Source organism: Protopterus annectens, chromosome 13.part0 (genome assembly GCF_019279795.1).
Source record: "Protopterus annectens isolate FY-2018-M chromosome 13.part0, PAN1.0, whole genome shotgun sequence".
NCBI classification, from domain to species: Eukaryota; Metazoa; Chordata; order Ceratodontiformes; family Protopteridae; genus Protopterus; species Protopterus annectens.
This window is the reverse complement of record NC_056747.1, coordinates 540,972,150-540,992,175: the sequence shown is the minus strand read 5'-3', so window position 1 is coordinate 540,992,175 and position 20,026 is coordinate 540,972,150. Positions and strand designations below refer to the sequence as shown.

The following is a 20,026-nucleotide window of genomic DNA, read 5'->3' as shown; positions in this document are numbered from 1 at the left end:
ATATATATATGGGATTACTACCAAAATCCTGGCATTGGAAATAGCGAACTATGAGATCCGCAACGCATTTAATCAACCTCATGAATATTAATGAGGTCAGAACATCGACAAATAACATTGACAGCGGTTTTTCAATGTTAAAGTTGACAGTTCCATTTGTAGATGCTTCGTGACGCTGCTTTGTGTACATCCCTACGAACTGATGGACATTTGTACGTCAACATTCTGACTGTCACTCCTACCATGTTCGTAAACCATATATATATATATATATATATATATATATATATATATATATATATATATATATACCAGTGGTATAGAGAAATTAAGGTGTAGTTGGAGTTCTATTGAGCCACATCTTATAGTACAGAGTATGTACCATACAGCTATCTACTTCAGGTGAGTGAAGATGGGCACACAGCTGTCCCTGTAATCAGATTCTACAAGCTGTTAGCCTTGGATTATTTTAACTTTACTGGACTACACATACATATCTACTTTGAAAGCACACTTTTGGTCTTTTCAAGGATGGACTTCAGGCTTGGGTGTCAGTTTCTGGATAGTGAACACTCCTATGCAGCCAGTGCAGTGTATTAGCTGGGGCAAGATATTTATATACTATATGTGATTTATATCTTAAATTATCATTTGTTCTGTATTCTGGTAATTCTGGCATCTCAGATGGTACGTTTGCCGGCCAGTCAAAAACTGTCTTAATTCTGAATGCAGAACCAGGTTTTTAATAGTTGATTCAGTATATGCATATTGACCTTATAAAGAAACTTATAACATATTCTAGATAGGGCTTTTGAAGTGCCCCCTTTATTTCTATACCAAGTTTGGAAATAGTACCTATTTTTTATTTTAAATTAGAAAAATGCATAGGTAGTTGCTAGGCTTACAGCCCAGGAGACCATCAAGGAGCAAAATTCACAGTTTCCCCCAAACACTGTGTAGACAAGTGACTTGTTCAGGGTCACTCAAAATTCATATGGAAGCTGAGCTTATCAAATCATATACCACAGGAAATATAGCTTGCAGCATTATTCACAGCTTGAATAAGTTCATAAGTAGTTACTAGGCTTGCAGTCAATGGGGCCATTAAGAAGCCTACCCCAAATTACCAGTTGCCTCCAGGTGCTGTCTGGTTAATGACTTGCTAAAGTCGTAACCCTCTAGACCAACTCAAACTCATGTACCTGTATTTGGGAATCCAGTGCTCAACCACTTCACTAAACTGGCCCACTTAGCTATCCCAACAGGGTTATGTCTAAGAGTCTCCTAAACCTGAATACTTATCACAAACCAAAGTATTTAAAAGTAAATATGCAATAAGGAGAGAAGTAATTGTTCAGAAGTCTGAATTCACAACCTTTTGTTAATAGTATAGAAATAGAAGTAGAAAGGCCATATGTTCCTTGTATTAAAAGATTAGAACATGGTATCTTATAGGTTCATAGGTTCATAGGTTTATACTAGGCTATCTGCCCTAAGGCATTTATAAGCCTAGCCCAAAGTTTTGTGGCTTACGCCACCCCTTATATGAAAAAATACTGTGCCCATTAGTTTGTTGTGCCTCTGTCCAGCAGTGACACAGAGATGATTCCCAGGGTAAACCTACGATCTCCCATCCACAGGTCAAGATTTCTCTTGAACAGAGCCAGCGAGGTGCTCTGCCTCACATGGACCGGGATTTTATTCCACAGCATAGGGAGTTCTATCCCTCCAGCACATCCTATTTATATCCGTGCTAAGGTTTAAGTCACTTGCTCTAGTGGTTTTGGTGGATTTGGATTTTTTGAGGTGGAGCATGTCCATTAATTCCGGGTTGGACATGGCCTTGTATGTCAGGCACATGTCACCTCTGAGCAGATGGTATGCGACTGAATAGAGCTGGAGTTTCTTCAATCTGGCAGCATATGACAGATTTTGGAGTCCCTTTATCCTTTTGGTGAGGAACTTTTGGGGTCTCTCCAATTGCTGCAGATGTCGGTGAGATACATCCCGAATGGGGCATTGTACTCGATCGTTGGTCTGATAAGTGAAGAGTACAGGGGAACAATGACCTCACTAGATCTGGATGTGAATCCCTTCATGATCAGGTGGGCAATGTAGAAGGTCTTTCTAACCACTTTAGCAACGTGAGTGTCAAAAGAAAGGCCACTGTCAACCTGGGTCCCCAGGTCCCTGATAACCTGTTCTGTGCTTAGTGGATTTCCACCTGTATGGTAGCTTGGGGTTACCTTGTTTTTCCCGAAGGGTATGACTATACATTTTTTGGCGTTTAACTTCAGGCCATGGCTCTGGCACCAGCTATCTGTTTCCGTGAGTCCCTTCTGAAGGATATCCGTGTCCGATTCACTTTCCACTATGGCGCCCAGTTTGCAGTCGTCTGCAAACTTTGTCAGCCAAAGTCCTCCCATGTTGGCCTGTACTTCTGAGAAGTAGATGCCGAACAATAGGGGGCTAAGGACCGAACCCTGTGGGACACCACTTGTGACCGGCTTGGAGTCTGACATAGCGCCAGCAACTCTAACCCTGTGGGTTCTGTCCTTAAGCCAGTTTGCAACCCATCTTGTGACATATGGGTTTACATTTAAGCTGGTAGGTTTTTCTACAATACCCGAGTGGGGTATTGTGTCGAAAGCCTTTGCAAGGTCAAGGTAGGCTGTATGGACTGCCTTTCCCTCGTCAATGGCCTTGGTGACTGTTTCGAAGAAGTCGACCAAGTTCAAAAGGCATGATCTGCCCTTGACGAAGTCAAACTGGGTTGGGTCCAATGTCTGCAAGTCCCCTATATCTTTGTTTATGAGCTTCATTATGATCCTCTCCATAGCTTTGCAGACTAGACTTGTTAAGCTTATGGGGCGGTAATTACCAGGGTCCGTAGAAGCACCGCCTTTGTGGAGTGGGACCACAGTTGCCGTATGCCACTCCTTGGGCACGTATCCTGTGGTAAGGCTGAGATTAAACAGCTGCCTTATGTGCGGGTTTAATTCCTCATTTAGCTCGTGTAGCACACAGCCGGGGACACCATCCAGTCCCATTGATGCTGTGTTTTTAGCTTTAGAGAGAGCAGCTTTCACCTGCACATTTGAGATGTCTGGGAGGCTACACTCCACTGGGATAGTTATCTCTCCTTTAGGGGGGGAGAGGGGGGTGAAGTTTGCACTGAACCTGTCTGCCAGTATGTTGGCAATGTCTGTGGGTTCAGTGATTTTTGTATCATTTTGGACTAATTCTGAGCATATCTGGGAGTTTCCACCCAGGTTCCTAACATAGCTGAAAAAGGCCTTATGATTGTCCTTTGAATCCATGGCAATTTTTCTCTCAAAATTGGCCTTAGTTGATTTTATGAGTGCTCGTATTTTTTTACTAATAATGATCAGGGGTGACTTCCCTTTTATTGATTTTGTTCTATCGTGTAATAGCTTTCTCCTCTTATTGTAACGTTTGTTAATGGCTGGGGTCCACCAGACTGGATGTTTGCCCTTTGTGGAAAGAGTCTTGGTTTTATTTGGGATTGCCTGATCCATGCAGTCCTGGAGGTGTACATAGAAGGCATTTGTAAGGGCTTCCGCAGCTTGGGTTGTGGTTTCCACTGGCTCAGGGGCCCTGAAGGATACCACACCAGTCTTGAGTAGTGTGAAGTTTGCTTTAGAGAAGTTCTTCACTGTGGTCTTTTTTATTTGGGGTGGGGGCGGGATGTGGATTTCGAGTGAGATTAGTTTATGATCAGATCTCACCAATGAGGGATATACTTCCGGTGTGGAGCATTTTGTCCCCATGTTTGTGATAATGAGATCTAGTATATTTTCTCCTCTCGTGGGAACAGTGACTAGCTGTTCCATGGCATTTGAATTTATGAACTCCAGGAACCGTTGGGCTAGAAAGTTAGGGCTTGAGTAATGTTCCCAGTCTATATTCGGGTAGGTGAAGTCACCCAATATGATGGCGTTTGGAGAAACATTTATACCCTCCAGTGTCTTCAGGAAGGCTGTGTGGGGTTCCTGAGTTTGAGAGGGTGGCCTGTAGCATGCTACAACTTGTAGAGCAGTTTTGCCTATGGTTAGTTGCACCTGGATGGTTTCCGAAGCTTCGTGCGTTGCCACCAACCTGGAGGTGTGGGTATCCTTTATGAATATGGATACACCCCCTCCTTTTGTGGTGTGGTCCGGGTTTTGGGGCCGGAACGCATGATATGAGGTAAAACCTAATAGTGCCGGGGTGCTCTCAGGAGCCTTGAACCAGGTTTCAGTTACAGCACAGACATCGATGTTCTCCATACTGAGAAGGGCCTCGAGTGCGTGCATTTTGAGATTTAGACTTCTGGCATTGAGCAGCATTACCCTCAGTTTATTCCCATTTTTGTTTTCTAGGGTGGTAGGTTTAGAATTTGAGCCTTGCCTGAAAAAGGCACTATGGGGGTGGCAAGAGCCTTAGCCAATATCCGGAATCCCAGGGGTGACAGGTGCAAGCGAAGCAGCGTGGCTTGTCAAGCATGTCATCCCAGGCAGACAGACACTGGATCCCCTTTGAATGACACCAGACATTAAGCCAATTGTTAAAGCTGATCATCTTGCCTCTATATTGTGGCATCATTCTTGGTGAAGGAAGGATACTGCTCAGGGTCAGGGTCATACCTTCCTGGGCTACATAATCAGAGAGCTCCTCTATGTCTCTTTTCATGTAGTCCAGGGAGGTACGTCTCAGGTCGTTCATACCAGCATGGACAATGACTGTGTCATATTTGTACTTGCAGTGGAGTGACCCGAGTGCTTGTGTTATGTGGCAGATTCTAGCGCCCGATAGGCAGCTTACTGTGACCCTCTCCTTGTTCAGCCTGGTGAGTGGGACATCAGTGTGTCTGACTATGGAGTTACCTATGACAAGTATGTTTGGTGTTGTATTTGGCCTTAAGGGCTGTGACTGCTTTGCACACTGATTTTGTGGTTTATGTGTTGCTTGTGGGGTGTCTTGAGGTAGCAGTTGTTTGGGTGTCTGCTTTGGAGGCCTCTGCTGTTTAGGTAAATTTTTACTCAGAGCCTCCGAGTATGTCTTTGTGTGTTTATGTGTTTGATTCAGTGGTGTGGTAGCATTATGTGAGGCTGGTTTTGTGGTGTGTGTAGTTGCCTTCTCCTCCTGTCTGGTCTTGCCAGTCCTGAGTTGAGAGAGCTCAGCCTCCAGTTTGGCTAAATAGCTGCATCTCTCGCAAGTATTTGTGTTATGTGGGAGGAGGAGAGGGTTGTCTGTGTACATGAGGCAGTTATAACATTGCCTCAAGATTCCCAGATTCACCAGCTGGACCGGAGAGGAGATTAACAACTGACCTTTGGACATGCTAGAATAATATTGGGAATTCCTTAATAATTGAAAACAAGGGCCAGTGGGGAGTGAGGGTGTAGTGCTTTTAATTTTTAGTGCTGACTTATATAATTGCTTTAGTGAGCAAGTGCCAGGTAACTTCAGTGCAATGTGTTACAAGTAACTAAATGCAAAAACGACAAACAGTAACTTTCTTTCAAGTGAAACAAGGAAATAAGTACAGTAAGCAATGCAGATATCAGTAGTGATCCACAGAAGCGCTGATAAGCCGCGTATTAGGTGGAATTAGCATTCCAGGTAAATAACAAGCAAACAAACAACAAGCATATAAACAAAGCTAGATTCAGCATCAGAATACTGTCAGCATCTGGGGAGATTTTAGAAACAATGGAATGAGTGACATCCGTCTTTCACTCTAAGTTTAAGGGGTAAACTTTAAGTTAGCAATATTACAAATCTTCTTCTATGTTTTTATATGTAGAATATATAATATGCATTGCCAAAGTCTGTATCAATATGTTAAGTTACTTATCTGCACTCTTTTGTTTTCAACCTCAGTACTCTTGCCTCTAAATGCCAGTCAGAGCAACAGCTCATTATACCATTCATTCCCCACCTGAGGCAAAGCACCCAGTTGACTCATCCCCCCTTAGATATATGAACCAAATATGCTGATCATGTGGGCTTGCCAAAACTCCCTTCTCCATATGTGTCTTGCAGATTGTATTACAGTTGCTCCCAAGGAACTGCATGCATACCTCTACACATACATTCCTGGCTAACTGGCATACCTCTGACAGCACAGTTCTGCTAGGCTGTTTGCTGCAGGGTGATTGCCTACTCTCTAGTAGGTGTCCTCAGTGCAGGAATACTGTCAGCATCTAGGGAGAGTTTAGAAACGATGGAATGAGTGCTGTCCGTCTTCGCCTCCAATAAGTTTATAGAGCCAACTGCAGATCCTCATGGATCATGAATTTCAGGGCACAAACCAGACTGATTTAGCCAAGCAGAGGTGTTCCTTGTCCAGTCCTCAGTGGCCTAATGGATAAGACATTGGCCTCCTAAGCCATGGATTGTGTGTTTGAGTCCCATCTGGAGTGGTATGATCTGTTTGGGTGTTGACATAATGGTTAAGTTATTTACCACACACACACACACACACACACACACACACACACACACACACACACACACACACACACACACACACACACACACACTACATGGTTTGATTCTCATCTTTGAGGGAAACTGGCTAAGCTTCCACAAGGACAGATTGCCTACTGCTTAGCTACATATGTAACAGCAAGTCAAGCTACCTCATTCTCCTCCTCAGGATACATCACCAACAATAGCCACTCATTCCTGTCTTTCTTGTCCAGCCTGTATAGCACCTGTGCAGCTAGCTGAACGTAAGTTATCTAGGCAGGACTCAAAGTTTTATCTCTCTGTGCCATGGAGCTGGTAGCAGCTGCTTATGGATCTTGAATATCAGGGCACACAAATCTGACTGATTTATCATTTGTACAATTTTCAAATGATATCATAACTCTTGTACAAAGCAGCAGTCTATCATAACATATGTATGCATGCATGCATGCATTGCATGACGATCTCCAGCAACCTGAACCCGCAACATGTGTTTCGCATGTGGGAGGAAATTGGATCACCCATATGGAATCCATGCAGATGCAGGAAGTCTATTTCAACTTTGAACATAATTTACCTTGGCCAAAAACCAAACCAGGAAACTAAATGTTGTGAGGCAGCATCTCTAACTACCATATGAAATATTCTTCAATATATTTAGCAAGGGTTTGTGATATTGGTCAGTGACACAGGACTGTTGAAGTCTCTGCTTTTACCCATTCCAGATTCACGTGAATGTAAAGAAGAAAATAGTGTTTGCACCAATGCACACTGATGTTAGATCAATACTTCTAGACTGACTATTGTTATTTTCCATAACAACTACAGGATGTGCAATTCATAACATGTCTCAAGTGACAAAAGTTATTGCTCTGTTCTGTTGCCTTCAAAAAAAAAGGAACTGTCTCAGTTTTAACTGGAAAATTGAAATGAGTGTATCCATATAAAGCGGAATGATAGTACTATCACAAATGTATCATTATAGGTTCAGTGACAACATGTAATGTAATCACTATTCATTTATATGAAGATATCTCACAATAAGGAAATGAACACAATGATTGGCACTGTTACAGTTAAACATAACTCCGTCGTTAATAAAAGTTTTAATACACAGCTGTTGTTTAGCCATTGCATTCTGTGCACAGAACTCACACATGCACCATTAAGTCATAATGTTTACCATATTACATTCTGTGAACAGAATTCACACGTGTACCATTACGTCAGAATGCTCACCATATTGCATTTTGTGCACAGAACCCACACGTGCACCATTACGCCAGAATGCTTACTATATATCATTCTGTGCACAGAACTCACACGTGCACCATTACGTCATAATGCTTACTATATTGCATTCTGTGCACAGAATTCACACGTGCACCATTACATCAGAATGCTTACCATATTGCATTCTGTGCACAGAACTCACACATGCACCATTATGTCAGAATGTTTACCATATTGCATTCTGTGCACAGAACTCACACATGCACCATTACGTCAGAATGCTTACCATATTACATTCTGTGCACAGAATTCACACATGCACCATTACGTCAGAATGCTTACCATATTGCATTCTGTGCACAGAACTCACACATGCACCATTACGTCAGAATGCTTACCATATTACATTCTGTGCACAGAATTCACACGTGCACCATTATGTCAGAATGCTTACCATATTGCATTCTGTGCACAGAAGTCACACATGCATCATTACGTCAGAATGCTTACCATATTACATTCTGTGCACAGAATTCACATGTGAAGCATTACCATATTACATTCTGTGCACAAAATTCACACGTTCACCATTATGTCAGAATGTTTACCATATTGCATTCTGTGCACAGAACTCACACATGCACCATTACATCAGAATGCTTACCATATTACATTCTGTGCACAGAATTCACACATGCACCATTACGTCAGAATGCTTACCATATTGCATTCTGTGCACAGAAGTCACACATGCGCCATTACGTCAGAATGCTTACCATATTTGGCTGCTTTGGCAGCTGCTTTTGCAGCAGCAGCTTGGGCTCCAGCACCTGTTAATAATACAAATTAGAATTAGTTTGAAGAAACAACTTTTTAAAACCTTCAGAATTCTGCTTCCAATTATAGTTAGTTAACCACAAATAACTGCATAAGTAAAACAGAACCAAAACAGACCATACATACCACATCAGTTGTAAGGCACATTTTTTTATAAAAGCACTTTTGCTTGTTATTTTTCAGCATCCATAGCAATGAATGCACAGGTCAAGACACTACAAAACATTATATTTTCCCATTTCTGTTTATGGTAAGCTACAAGACTAAAATTGAATTCCACCTTTTCATTAGCAGTAATACAAATTACTACAGGGAATGGAAGTTTTAGATTCTGCACTGCCTCTCTCTGCATATTCTTTTTGTAATACTGCATTTGTTATTTCATAATATGATACATATTAAGGGTCAGAAGACTGGATGAATGTTGAGCAATTGACTTAATGATCCTGTGTTTTTGTTTTTACTAACCTTTTGGATCACAGGAAGTTACTAGGCTACTGGCCCTAGAGCCCTTTTAAGCCTAGCCATTCATGACCCAACTTTCCCAGTTATCAATGCCCTCGGGCTAGAACAGCTTTGGTATATGCCTGTGCCTTACGACATCTACAAACTGCCCATGTCCATAAGAGCCAGAGGTAACAAGCCAGGTGGGAATTTATGATTTTGCATCCATTGGTCCAAACTGTATTTAAACTGACTTAAGGAAACACTCAGTTTCATATGAATGAGGAGTCTGTTCCAGAGAAGTGGTAATCTCTGAGACACATACCTGTCCCTCCAACATGTTTTGTTTATGTCACAGGAGGTTTAGATCCTTAGGTCGGGTAATTCCAATGCTGTTTATTTTGCAAATGTGTATCAGATCCATCAGGGCTGGGTCAGGGAGTGCCTTGTAGGTAAAGTACAGATTGCACCTTAGTAGTCTGCAGGAAACAGAGTAAAGGGACAGGGCTTTGAGGTGGTCCAAATAGAACACATTATTTGCAGCCTTTTGTATAATTTTATAATAGTTGCAGGGTGTTTTTATGTGTTTGTTGTAGTTTGCTTCTTTGTTTTGTACAAGTTGTTTCCAGGGTTTTTACACTAGAAATTGAGCCTAGACTAAACAATATATACCATTCGTTTTCAAATGTATGTCATAAAGTATTAAGGACTACAGTTATTTCTGTATCAAATGTTATTATATGATGAAGGAAAAATCAGTACATGAACTTTATGCTGCTTAGTGAACTTCTAAATAAAATATAGAAGACTGTATGTGTTTATACTAGTTTAACTCAGTCTTTCATTGTTTTGACTATATTTAAATCTATTGCATGGTAGGTACTGTGATACTGCCAGCCCAATTATCTGGAATTATGTGGATATTTGTGTGCCATTTGTGAACATTAATATGATTCATATGCTTGTCTTACAAATGTAAGAGAACTATATGTTATGTGTATATTAAACTACTATGTTGAACTGTATGTTATATACTGAGCTTCAAGAATGTGTCTGCAGTCTATCCAACTGGAAAAGAACAGAAATGTATATAAACTATATACCTGTACAAAAGTATGTTTTAATAGTAGAAGCTGGAACATACAGAGTTGACTTGCAAAACTTCAAGAAAATAAGTGGAAATTGTTTTATGATTGTGTTATCTCAGTTTCAGTGCAGCAAGCAGACACAATGTCTAGAGCTAGAGGTTTTCATATTGTCTTGAAACAGAAATAATTACTAGGTTTCAAATATAAAAGTGCTTTTATTGCTCTATGACTTCCTAGCAGCTGCACACTTCTGAGAAATATGTATTGTTGACACAGAGGTGTTAAATTCTAAGTATCTGTTTAGCCTGGGAACTGAAGTCAGGTGACAAAGAATGATGTCATCTGGGCTAACCCAGCAGTAATGTTGATTAGTAATTTAAGAACTCTCTCAGAGAAAGTCTGTGCACTTTGTATTTTGTCTTGGACCTAGCAAGAACATCCACTCATCTGCATTTGCCTTGCTCTGTAAGTAAGATTTAGGCATAGTATCTCTTTTAGAGAAAGATAGCAATATAGTAAGATTAGTTTAGATGTTTTCTGTATTTATTTGTGACTGTCCTGCAATGTTGTTTTAAAATATTTCCTGTGATTCTGTACTTTGTAGTTACTGTGTTGATTGAGTATTATCTTGTTATTTTATTATATATTATTAAATATATTTAAATCTATCTTTGTGGCTAATATTTATTAGACATATTTAAGCTCTTATAGTACTTGCATATGTATTTGGTGACACTGTTCAGGTCACTCCTAAATAGCCTTGGTCTTGGTCACACTTACCATTTGGATAATAGTAACATTACACAGTAGGATTGGGCATCCTTTGTAAGGGCTTTTATAGTAGATGATAAGTAGGGGTTGGTGGCAGTGAAAACTACCTTATAGTCTGGGCAGAAGGGTGTATAGCTAGTAAACACGTGCCATCCTTCCCCAGGTGTGTGTGTGTGTGTGTGTGTGTGTGTGTGTGTGTGTGTGTGTGTGTGTGTGTGTATATGTGTTTGCATATAAATGAAATCTCAAAGTGTGTGTGTGTGTGTGTGTGTGTGTGTGTGTGTGTGTGTGTGTGTGTGTGTGTGTGTGTGTGTATGTGTGTGTGTGTCAGATACTTGGGCAAGGACATGAAGCACTGGTTGGATAGAGATGGTGCTGGAGGTCTTGGCTTGATCCCTCAGCTGAGATCTTAACCGTATAGCTGTGCCAGTAGGGAGTCTTATTGGAGATCTGCAGAAAGAGGCAGAAACCAGCCCCAGACTGACTGTGATCTCTGTGTGCTCTTAAGGGAAATTGTACTTTACTGTGTGTGTACTTGTCATCTTCCCACTGTGTACATCCCTCACTGTTGTCAGTGGTGAGGATTGAGGCTCCTTGCATACTGGGCCAGTGCAGGGGCATCTCATATTAATTGTTTGGCAGTGGTGGGATATCCACATCACATATTAATTGTTTGGCAGTGGTGGGATATCCACATCACATAATTGTTTGGCAGTGGTAGGATAGCCACATCACATATTAACTGGCTTGTAGTGGTGTGGATATTGAATTCCTGTATACTGTGTACAGTGATCACTGAAGGTATTTGTACTCTCAATAAGCCATGCAGTGAACATTCAGAGTTCATATCACAATTGTTTTATTTTTTTGTTAGCTTAGTTAGTCAGTGAGAGCATGTCAGCAGAGGAGTATGGCAAGCTGATAAGGAGCCAGTTGGCTGAGATATACCAGGCTAAAGGACTGGCACATGCCAGCCTGACTAATGCAGACATGACTGTATCTTTATTCACAGCTGCATCACAGAAAAGCAGCCAGGATGACAGTCAGACTGGCCGTGGAGATGTACAACTCTCAGAAAATGGACAGCTCAACCTTTCCGCAGAGGACTTAAAAATCCATCTAGAGTTAAAGAGACTTGAGTTGGAGGCCAAGCATTTGAATATAGAAGTAGCAGAGAGACTGAGACATCTGCAGGCTGAGGAAAATGAGAAACTGTGATGTCTGCAGGCTGTGGAGAATGAGAGGCAGAGAGAACATGAAAAGGAGATGCTGACTCTTCGTCAGAGTCATGGAGATAATGGGGAAGGGAGTAACCAAACCCCAAAAGTAGCAAAGGTCAGTAAATTTCTTCCACAATTTACACAGGGGGATAATTTTGATAGTTTTAGTCATATCTTTGAGAGGGTATATAAACAGTATAATGTTGACCAAGGGCTCTGGTTACGGTTTCCGACCCCCTTACTCCATGGTAAAGCTGTAACTGTAATTTCTAAACTGTCTTATACTGATTGTTTAAATTATAATGTTGTAAAGAACTGTTTGTTACAATATTTTAAATTAACACCTGAATCTTGTAGGAAAAAGTTTTGTGAGCATAGGTGCAAGGCAGATGAAAGTGTGTGTGAATATATTGGTGAACTAAGCACTTATTTTCATAGGTGGGTGAGTGGATGTCAGGTCACCACTTTTGAAGGGCTTTCAGACCTTTTGGTGAGGGAACAAGCCCTTACCACTTTCCCTGAGGCATGAGAATCTGATTAGCTGATGGACAATACACTACTGCAGATGAGTTGGGGAAGAAGGTTAGCCTATACCTAGCAAGCAGGGCATCACCGCACAGAAAAGGGACACCCAGTGCTTCTCATGGATCTAAGAGAGCCCATAGTGGGTAGCCCAGATGGCCCCAACAGAGTCAGCCAGTAGCAGGGGAAGCCACTAGTCTGGGTACACATCCAGGACCAAGGGTTAAATGTTTTAAATGCAACCAGTGGGGCCATGTAGCATATAGATGTCCATGAAGGCAAGGTGGGGAGCAAAAAGGTGGGAGAGCCAGTAAGTAGGAATGTCAAAATGCCAGCAGTAAGTTGTCTCGAGATAACAAGGGTACCAAACTACAACAAGAGGTTATAGCCTATCTTAGTGGATGGGACAGAGGCCATGGTTAAGGCAGACACAGCCTCTGACCTAACCATTGTGAAGCCTGCATTGGTTACAGAGGAACGCTACATGCTTGGGTAGTCTACTCCAGTCAGAGCTTTAGGAGGGGACTGCATTCCAAATGCCTTTTGCTATTCACCTTGACTGGGGGGGGGTGTAAAAGAAAGCAAGCAAGTAGGTGTGTTTGAAGATATCCCTGCAGATGTCCTGATAGGGAATGATTTTGATAATGCCATACCCTGTGTGCATGAAGATACACGCATTCAGGCTTTGAGAGAAGAATGTGAGTCTGGTAGCCTGGGGCAGACCACACACTTGCAGCCAGGACTGGTGAGGTGGTTACTTTAGGGAGGGAGTTACCCTGTAGAAGTGAGACTGAAGGTGAGCCACAGATGCTTGTGGGTACTGATGTTCCCTTGGACAGAGTGACTGCAAGGACAGAGATGAGTAGTAGTAGTAGTACCCAGGTTGACAGTGAGGCACCATTGTCAGATGATGCCAGACTTCCTGTGGAAGGGGAGCTGGAAAGGGTTACTAATAGAGAGTTGAGACAGGCTCAGCTCTCAGACCGTACATTACAAGGCCTGAGAGAGGTAGCTAGTGAGGCACTTGATTTTCAAGGGAAAGGGGAATCTGTATACTAGGACAAAAGGTTACTGTATAGAGAGTGGACTCATGAGGGAGGGTTAGAGGGTGAGAGAATACAGCAGTTTACTGTGCCCAGAGCCTATCATCTCGCACATCTAGCCATAGCCCATGATATTCCCTTTGCAGGTCGTATGGGCATAAAGCATACCAAGAGATGTATTATGCAGAACTTCTATTGGGCTGGGATTTCCAGAGATGTAACAGGATACTGCAGTACCTGTGAGCAGTGCCAAAAGGTAGGCAAAGCAGGAGACAAGGTGAAAGCTCCTTTCATGCCTTTGCCTGTGACTGAGGAGCCATTTCAGAGGGTAGCTATGGATATTGTGGGGCCTCTGAGTACCCTAGTTCCACAGGGAAAAAGTATATCCTAGTGGTAAAGAACTGTGGTGGTGGTGGTGCTGCGGTAGTGTTGTCACCTCACATAAGACGTTGTCCTGTTTGATTCTCAGCTAGAGCGTCTTCTGTGTGGAGACATACGTGAATGGGTGTACCTTCATTGAAGGTTGTGCATCAGGGTCGGCAACTTTGCATGTAAAAATCTACTGCCAATCATTAGCGGACCGGAGTTCCTCTGTAGCAACCCCTAACCAGGAAAAGCCTAAAGACACAGCAAGTAGCTTATGCTACCAGATACCCTGAGGCAGTGGCTCTGTCCTACATTGGGACAGAAAAGGTGGCAAATGCATTGTTAGAGATTTTCAGCAGGGTAGGTTTCCCAAAAAGAAATACTGACTGACAGAGGTGCCAATTTCATGTCAGACCTACTGGCTTGTCTGTGGAAGTACTGTGGGGTGAAGTACCTAAAGATCACCCCTACCATCCCCAGACTAATGGTCTTGTTGAGAGGTTAAACTCTACACTCAACAAAATGCTACGGGCATTTGCAGATCAGTTTAAGAGGGACTGGTACAAATATTTGCCCCATCTGTTGTTTGCTTACAGAGAGGTTCCTCAGGAATCCACAGGTTTTTCACCCTTTGAGTTGCTGTATGGGCATAGGGTGAGAGGACTTCTAGATTTGATTCAAGATTAGTGGGAGGATGAGTGTGAATTTCACAAGGAGTCTGTTGTGGCATATGTCCTAAACCTCAGAACAAGGCTCAGGGAACTCATGGGCTTGGCCCAGGAGAACCTGGCAGAAGCCCAACAGCAGAAAAAGGTTTGGTATGACAGAAATGCTTGAGCTACAGAGTATGCTGTAGGGCAGCAGGTAATGGTTCTCATTCCTGTCAGACACAGTAAGCTGCAGGCAGCCTGGGAGGCACCCTACAAGTTGGTAAGGAAGGTCAGTGATGTTAACTACATGGTAGAACTGCAAAGCAGGAGGAAGGGGCAAAAATTGTACCATGTTAACATGATGAAAACTTACCATGACAGGGAAGCCCTTGTGCTAAGTATTTGCAGTACAAGACAGGGGGCTCTATGGCTACAGGAAGCCTGCCAGGAAAATCCCAAATTACTGTGGTGGAGCCTAGGGTTGCAGGCATATGATGGGACAGTGCAGCACTGTACTAGAGTCAGCAATGCCAAGGCAGCTGGAATCTCAAGACAGGGAAAGGGGTATGGTATTCCCAGATAAGCTGAACCCACTCAAGTAATGTTTCTCAAGGGTCACTTGAAAAACTAGCTTGAGTTTTCGAAGAGGGAAGAAATGTGACACTGCCAGCCCAGCTATCTGGAAGTTTGGGGATAGTCATCTGTCATTTGTGAATATTAATATGATTCATATGCTTGTGTTACAAATGTAAGAGAACTATATGTTATGTGTATATTAAACTACTGGTGCAGAAGTATGTGCTGAACTGTATGTTATGCACTGAGCTTCAAGAATGCAACCACAGTGTACCCTACTGGAAAAGAACAGAAATGTATATAAACTATATACCTGTGCAAATGTATGTTTTAATAATACAAACTGGCACATACAGAGTTAACTTGCAAAACGTTAAGGAAATGAGTAGAAATTGTTTTACGATTGTGTTATCTCAGTTTCAGTGCAGCAAGTAGACACAATGTCTAGAGCTAGAGGTTTTCCTAGTGTCTTGAAACAGAAACAATTACTAGGTTTCAAATGTAAAAAAGTGTTTTTATTACTGTATGACTTCTTGCAGCTGCACACTTCTGAGAGATATGTATTTTTGACACAGAGGTGTTACATTCTAAGAATCTGTTTAGCTTGGGAACTGAAGTCAGGTGACAAAGAGTGATGTCATCTGAGCTAACCCAGCAGTAATGTTGATTAGTAATTTAAGAACTCTCGTGAGGTATAATTTAAGAACTCTCTCAGAGAAAGTCTGTGTACTTTGTGTTTTATCTTGGACCTAGCAAGAATATCCACTCATCTGCATTTGCCTTGCTCTGTAAGTAAGATTTAGTCATAGTATCTCTTTTAGAGATAGATAGGAATATAGTAAGATTAGCTTAGCTGTATTTATTCAAGACTGTCCTTCAATGTTGTTTTAAAATATTTCCTGTGATTCTTAATTCTGTAGCTACTGTGTTGATTGAGTATTGTGTTGTTCTTTTATTATTTATTATTAAATATACGTAAACCTATGTGGCTGATATTTGTGAGACATATTTAAGCTCTTAGAGTACTTGAATATGTATTTGGTGACACTGTACAGGCCACTCCTAAATAGTCTTGGTCTTGGTCACACTTATCATTTGGATAATAATAACATTGCACAGTAGGATTGCTCACCCATTGTAAGGGCCTTTATAGTAGCTGATAAGTAGGGGTTGGTGGCAGTGTTAACGACCTTAAAGTCTGGCCAGAAGGGGGCATAGGGGCATAGCTAGTAAACTGTGTCAGCCTTCCCCAGTTTTGTGTGTGTGTGTGTGTGTGTGTGTGTGTGTGTGTGTGTGTGTGTGTGTGTGTGTGTGTGTGTGTGTGTGTGTGTGTATTTTTGTATATAAATCAAATCTCAAAGTGTGTGTGTGTCAGCTACTTGGGCAGGGACACGAAGCACTGGTTGGACAGAGAGGGTACTGGAGGTCTTGGCTTCCCCCCTCAGCTCAGATCTTAACCCTATATCTGTACCAGTGGGGAGTCTTATTGGGGATCTGGAAAAAGAGGCAGAAACCAGCCCCAGACTGACTGTGATCTCTGTGTGCTCTTAAGGAAACTTGTACTTTACTGTGTGTGTACTTGTCATCCTCCCATTGTGTACGTCTCTCACTGCTGCCAGTGGTGAGGATTGAGGCTTCTTGATTTCTGGGCCAGTGCAGGGGTGTCACAGGTACATCCAGAGTAAATTAGGGTATCTACCATTATTACTACCTATAAAAATGCTTAAACATGTGTATGTTAGCAATCAATGCTACTTTTGCATTATACCTACATATACTTCTGACAGTTCCAACAGATATATGTCTGATGGGTCAGTATGTGCCTACTTAGTTTGCTTAGTGCAGATTACCAAGTGTTTTACCATGAATGTCACCTAAGTTTGTAAAACTCTTTGTTTACTTATTTGCACTGCCTGCGCCCATGATCTCAGGTCATTTCTGAAAATTGTTCTTGGACCAGTCAACTGACCTGATTAACAAATTAATGTATAAATAAATAATAAACAAAGACAAACAAATAAATAAGTAAAAACAAAACTTATCTTTACTATACAGAGGACACAAAAGGACAACCACAAGCAAGGAAATGTAAACAGATCATGCGTGTGGCATTAATTAGTTCTCTCAATAGTGGTGAAATACTAAAGTAGCAAAACAACACTATTACAGTTTCTATGGATATTAACAAATCACACATATGAAAAATAAAGGGGTTACTTATGAGATGTCAACAATTTGTTTCAGATCACCATTTACCAAAAATTAAATATCTAAAATAGTGAGATGGTGAGCTGAAAAACCTAAAAAATAAAAAATATTTTTTGCAAGGGGGGGGGGGCTAACCCCCTGCACCCTTCAATATAGGGAGCAACTCCATGGTTGGTTGCACCACAGTTAAGACAAGGGACCCCTCACCTCCCAAAAAGCACAAAGATTGCTTGTAAATACAATCCAGTGGTCTAATGGATAAGCCATTTGCTTCCTAAGCCAGGGATTGTGGGTTTGAGTCCCATCTGGGGTGATATAATCTTGATACAAGTGAAGCTTTTAGCCTAAAGCAGATGCCCTATGCTGACTGTCTAAAAGAACTCCACCTATACTCTGTCGCATATCATCTACTCTGAGGCGATCTCTGCTTAACATACAAAGCCATGCCAAACCCAGAGCTGTTGGGCATGTTACACTTAAAGAAATCCCAATCCCTCAAAGACACACACTCCAGTGATCTAAACCTTGTCATCACAATGAACAAAACATGCTGGAGGGATAGGTTCCTGACCCAGAGACACCCCAGACTCTGGAATAGACTGTCCATACATGTCAAGCAGAGCAGCTCTTTGGCCCTCTTCAAAGGAACCTTGATTATTGGATGGGAGATAGGAAATTCACCCCGGGGATCATGTCAATTGCCCTGCTAGACAGGGGTCCAGGGAAGTAAATAGTGTGGGAAGAAATAGCTAGGGAATTGTTATGGCTAGGCTTGTATAGGCTCTACGGCCAATAGCCTAGTACCAACCTATGAACCATTGCAGTGAAACTCACTGCTACATTAAAGTCTCACACTCAAGTCACCTAACCAGCAATGCAGCAATCACCTGTAAGTAAGCTAGAATAAAGTGGAACTAACCTCAGATATGCTGACAAAGAAAGGATATAGAAAACATTCAGTTCATTGACAAAACTAAAATAAATAGTTATAATAATTGTTTTGACCTAGAATACATAAGTATCAAACCTCTACAACTGTTATTTTTCATTATAAGATGATATAGTAATATAGTGGGTCATATAGTTACTAGAATGGAGTTTTGTTTGCTAAATAAATCAGACTCGATGAAATAAGTAGCTGTGAATAGCTTTTAGAATATGCTATCATGTGCTTACAAATAGTTATACTATCATGTGCTTACTTACAAATAGTTATACTATCATGTGCTTACTTACAAATAGTTATGCTATCATGTGCTTACGTACAAATAGTTATACTATCATGTGCTTACTTACAAATAGTTATACTATCATGTGCTTACTTACAAATAGTTATACTATCATGTGCGTACTTACAAATAGTTATACTATCATGTGCTTACTTACAAATAGTTATACTATCATGCGCGTACTTACAAATAGTTATACTATCATGTGCTTACTTACAAATAGTTATACTATCATGTGCGTACTTACAAACAGTTATACTATCATGTGCTTACTTACAAATAGTTATACTATCATGTGCGTACTTACAAATAGTTATACTATCGTGCTTACTTACAAATAGTTATACTATCATGTGCGTACTTACAAATAGTTATACTATCATGTGCTTACTTACAAATAGTTATATTATCATGTGCGTACTTACAAATAGTTATACTATCATGTGCGTACTTACAAATAGTTATACTATCATGTGCGTACTTACAAATAGTTATACTATCGTGTGCTTACTTACAAATAATTATACTATCATGTGCGTACTTACAAATAATTATACTATCATGTGCGTACTTACAAACAGTGAGGCAATATGGGTAGTAAGACGTAATGCCCAGCTTCATTATGCTTCTACTTCATTTTGCTGTCATGAGATGTCATTCACTCTTTAAAGTCTGACGTTTTGTGAGAACTACTATAGATGATATCCAAACGCCTCTTAACTGGCTTATTATAACAGGAATGCTAATGATTTCTGGGATAGCAGAATAACATGAGATATTATTATAGGAGATGAACCTTTACTTGGTTCTGGGCAGGTATTAAAAAAAGTATTATTAATAAAACTAATTCTTAAAAGAAGCATTCCTCTTGTTGACCAGTTTATCTTTTAGTGGGGAAATGGCAGGAGCTTTTTTTTTTTTTACATGAAGGCAAGTATTAGGTTTTACAGTGAAGGGTTGAGTTGTTTCACGGAACTAGTCCTATGCTATGTAAATTGTTAATCACTATGTAATCCAATGTAAATACTGTCTGTTTATTTTAACTGTGGAGCTTTTCTCCCGGGGCCTCCGCTGAAAATGGACCTACGTCCAGTCGGACACTCCCAGTCAACAAATTTAAATAAATAAATACAAATAAATAAATAGTCCTGAATGCAGATAATTTCAGGTATTTATTTCTCACTTTATTAGTAAACTACACTGTTTGACAGCTGAATATGAAAAGACTCCTGCCTTTTGCATTTATAGCAAATTTTGATTATGTTCAGATGGTTTGGACTATCTTTCTAATTATGCTGAAAAATGTGAAAGAGAGGGACGGTGTTGCATATATGAAAAAATAATCATATTCTAAGTTATTCC

General features: G+C 40.9%; 1 protein-coding gene across 17 annotated transcripts in view; it reads right to left on the bottom strand.

The window, feature by feature from the left end:
- ELN (elastin) overlaps positions 1–20,026 on the bottom strand; it is a 490,412-nt gene that overhangs the window by 164,118 nt on the left and 306,268 nt on the right. For all 17 annotated transcript variants that reach the window (XM_044054168.1, XM_044054169.1, XM_044054171.1 and 14 more), the window contains one exon: positions 8,487–8,540. In XM_044054168.1, the coding sequence (XP_043910103.1) occupies positions 8,487–8,540 (54 nt within the window). The remainder of the gene's footprint in view (positions 1–8,486; positions 8,541–20,026) is intronic.